Source organism: Pteropus medius, unplaced genomic scaffold (assembly GCF_902729225.1).
Source record: "Pteropus medius unplaced genomic scaffold, Ma_sr-lr_union100, whole genome shotgun sequence".
Lineage (NCBI taxonomy): Eukaryota > Metazoa > Chordata > Mammalia > Chiroptera > Pteropodidae > Pteropus > Pteropus medius.
This window is the reverse complement of record NW_024354867.1, coordinates 995,577-999,778: the sequence shown is the minus strand read 5'-3', so window position 1 is coordinate 999,778 and position 4,202 is coordinate 995,577. Positions and strand designations below refer to the sequence as shown.

Here is a 4,202-nt window from a genome sequence, read left to right as displayed (position 1 = left end):
GAGTTGAGATAAGATGCCAAGTAAGGATTGAGGGGACGCCTCCTCCAGAATGGAGGGGCTTCTCAGACCTCTGCTGTCAGCCCTAGGTGAGTGGGGGGACAAGGTGGAAGTCATTTCCCCTAACTTTGCCTTAGGTGTCTCAGAGAGGAAAAGGCTTTGGACTGAGGGGTGCAGCCTCCAGTCCGCAGAAGGAGGAGTCCCAGCCTCTTCCAGAGTCAAGGTAAGATGCTGAGTGAATATTTAGGGAACATCCACCCCACACTGGAAGGAGCCCTACAGAATTCCACCCCTGTTTTCACTCCTGGGAGGTGCTGAGCAAAGTAGTTGCAATTGGCATTCACGGACTCTTCCAGGAGAATGTTAGGGTGGTGAATACTTTGTTCTGAGGAAGGAGGCCTCAGTTCAGTAGAGGGAGGAACGGCAGGCCCTGCCCAACTCTCAGCAAGAGTGGAGGCCAGTGGGACCATCTGCCTCACAACAGGGGGATCCCTAGGTAAGGGCCTAGTCCCTGCTGTCAGTTCTAGGAGGCCTTGGAATAACTGTCAGATTGAGTTGCCTGCTGACTTTTACCCTTTGGTTTGCAGGGAGGTGAGGTCTGTTCTGAGCAGTGCTGCCTCAGGTGAACAGAAGGAAGATTCCAAGACCCTGCCAGGAACCAAGGTAAGATGCTGAGTAGGGACTGGGGGGATCACACACTCTAGAGCACTGCCCTCAGGAGAATATGGGTAGAGGCACTGTTTATCAGAGTATGAGGCCACTCACATCCTCCCTTTCTCCTTAGGTTGTGGTCCCCTATCATCCACCTCCTGCCCACATTCCTGCCTGCTACCACCAAGAGTGAGCATGTCTCGTCGTCAGAAGATTCCACATTGGAAACAGGAACAACACTGTGCCCACAGTGAGACTCAGGGCCTGGAGGCTGCACAGGTCTCCCGGGCTCTGGAGGAGACCTCTCTCTCCTCCCATCCTCCAGTGCCTGGCAACCTGGAGGCTCTGGCTGCTGGGACCCCCTGTAGCCCCCAGAGTCCTCAGAAAGCCACCTCATCATGCAAATTAGATAAGAGCAATGACAGTCAAGAAAGGGAGGCTAGTTCAGCTTCTTCAAAGTACCGACCAGACACTGAAAACTTGCCTGTAGGCACTTTAGATGAGAAGGTTACTTTGTTGGTGCAGTTCCTGCTGCACAAGTATCAAATGAATGAGCCCATCACAAAAGCAGACATGATTGATGTTGTTATTAAAGAGTATAGGAGTGACTTCCCTGAGATCTTCAAGAGAGCCTCTGAGCACATGGAGCTGGTCTTTGGCATTGATGTGGAGGAGGCAGACACCAGTAGCCATAGCTATGTCCTTGTTAACAAACTAGGCCTCACCTATGATCCGAGGCTGAGTGGCGATGGGACCATGCCAAAGACCAGCCTCCTGATAATTGTCCTAGGTGTAATCTTTATGAAGGGCAATTGTGCAACTGAGGAGGAGATCTGGGAAGTGCTGAATATGATGGGCTTATATTCTGGGAGAAATCACTTCATTTTTGGGGAGCCCAGGAAGTTCATCACCAAAGATTTGGTGCAGGAAAAATACCTGGAGTACCGGCAAGTGCCTAACAGTCATCCACCACGTTATGAATTCCTGTGGGGGCCAAGAGCCCATGCTGAAACCAGCAAGATGAAATTGCTAGAGTTTTTGACCAAGATCCATCAGTCTGACCCCAGGTGCTTCTCATCCCAGTATCAGGAGGCTTTGAGAGATGAAGCAGAGAGAGCCCAGGCTAGAGCTACAGCCAGGGCTAGCACCACTGCCAAGGCTAGGGCAAGTTCCAGTGCCAAATCCAGTAGCTACCCCCACCCCTAATGAAGTCTGAGGCAGATTTTTCACTTTGTCATTGAAGAGAGCAGTCAACCTTTTAGTTCGTAGAATGCTCTGGTGGGGCTGTAGATGACACAGTGTATAACATCTTTTATGTCCCTCTCTTATATGGTTAATGTGGAGCTTTATCTTCTTTTGGGGAGAGTTAGTTTTCAAATGTTGTTCTATTTAACATAACATTTCATTAGCTTCAGAATCTAAGTTTATGAATGGCATTAGTCTTACATTTATTGCTATTTATGAAATTTAAGAATACAAGTTTTGTTTGTAAATGAAATTGTGAAACTGACAGTCTTATTTTATGTTCTGAAAAAGGTAACATGACATTTGAATAGGCATTACCTTGGAACTGTCAAAGAACTCGGTAAAATAGTTGAGATCAGGAAAAAAACCTAAAAGATGATCAATTCTTGGCTTCCTTTATCCCTTTTAATCTGCCATTCTGTAAAATTAAATGACATCTACATGCATTTGCTCAGCTTGTTTAAGAATGTATGAGAAAAAAATCTTAATAAATTAGACTTCATGTACACTGGCTCATTTATTTTCAAAACATTAATTCAGCATCTGCTCCTTAGAAAGCACTCTGTGTGTACTGGGGATGTTAGGATGAACAAGATTCACTTCCCACCCATAGAATTGGACAGTCTAAGTGCAGGAATCACGTAAAGAAAATGGTGAGTATCCTTTAATACCAAAGAAAAAGTCAAAGGAAGTCGGGAGGTGGGTTCCATATGAGGACAATCAAGTGTAAAGGTCCTGAGACAAGGCAGGCTAAGGCCTTGGAAAACTGCAAGTCTTTCAATGAGAGATAATTTTAAGTTAAACTGTATGGTATACTAGATGAAGCAGTGCGAGTGGTGAGCAGGGGCAAGACCCTCAGATGGTGGATCTCAGAGTTCAGAGACTTAAGCCTGTAATGGAAAACTGTTTTTAGCAGTTACTTTGCAATCATGGGTAAACCAGATCCAACCTGGGACAAAAATGGAAGATAACCTGTGTTCTTATCCAAGTACAGTTGAACACATAGCACAAATTTGGTGTTTTATGAATATCATCTTCAAAGAGTTAGCAAGAAATAAGGGTGGTACTTTCTTGAGGTAAGTGTCACCAGAAGCCACTGCACTGGCACTTTTTGCCCTGGGCTGGGAGATTCAGAGCCTGCACCATTCAAGAGACATTTAAATAGGTTATATTCAGTATAATTTGGCAAAGTAAGCAAGGCCTAGATTTTTGGAGTGTTGGAAGGGCAACTGGGAGGGAGGGAAGCCCTTGACACAAATTCTAGGAGCTCTGAGTTGCATTCAATTGGGAAATAGCCCCAGAGCCCAAATTAAATAATATATTCTCTAATAGGGAAATGGCCTGGGTCTCTGGGCCACACAGTAGAAAAGATCCTCTGCCAAATCACATCAAATTTTATGTGCACAAGAAATAAGCCTTTGTTGTGTTAAGCCATTCAGATTTTAGGTTTTATGTTTTGTATCAGCTAGCAGTTACTTTATCTAACTAATAAACAGGTACTAAGCTTATTAAGCTTGTTAAGCTTATTTAAAAAATTTGATGACAAAGCTAGTAATAGTGCATATATTCTTGTTGCAAATATTTTTAACATACATAAATCTATCCCTTCCCATTACAATATTCCTCCAAAATTAAGCTTTCTTCTCAGAGGTAACTGCAATGAAATATATGGTGTGTGTTATTACTTTAAGGATAACGTTTTAATACATAGATGTGCTATAAAAATATACTGTGATTTCTTTAATGTAATGGGTAGTGATGTACATATCCTCTCATTTGCCTTTGTCATTTAATAAAAGGAACGCAGTATTGTTCTATGACAAAACATGTAAATCCACTTCATTTTTTTAACTGCTCTCTAGGATTCTAAAGTATGAATGTTCCAGAATAATTTAATTATTCTCTTCCTAATGGACACGTAAATAGTTCCCATGAGTTTACATGGTTAATAGAACTGAAATCAGTATCTTTGGACATCAGTTTTGGGGCAAATGTGCATAGGAAATACATGGAAAACAGAAAGTGGGATAAAGTGGAGAGGATATGAAAATTGTAATTTTTTATAAATATTGCCAAAATATCATCTCACAAATCTATCATTTCATATTCTCACAAATTAATGTATGTAAATACTCTCTTCACATTTTGGCTTTTCGTCCCTTAACTTTTGGTCAAACATATATTAAAAAATAATGTCTCACAGTTGTATTAATTTGTATTTTCCTGTTTTATAATTAGGTTGAGCAGAAAATTAACTTAATCTCTTGCTCATATAAATCTGGATTTCTGCAATGATACTTGGAGTTACA

At 42.2% G+C, this 4,202-nt stretch overlaps 1 protein-coding gene across 1 annotated transcript; it reads left to right on the top strand.

Moving 5' to 3' along the window:
• The first annotated feature begins 843 nt into the window (after positions 1–843).
• Positions 844–1,854, top strand: LOC120596772 (melanoma-associated antigen B16-like). Its single transcript, XM_039855227.1, has one exon. It carries the CDS (start codon positions 844–846, stop codon positions 1,852–1,854), a length of 1,011 nt encoding a protein of 336 aa, XP_039711161.1.
• The last annotated feature ends 2,348 nt before the right edge of the window (positions 1,855–4,202 follow it).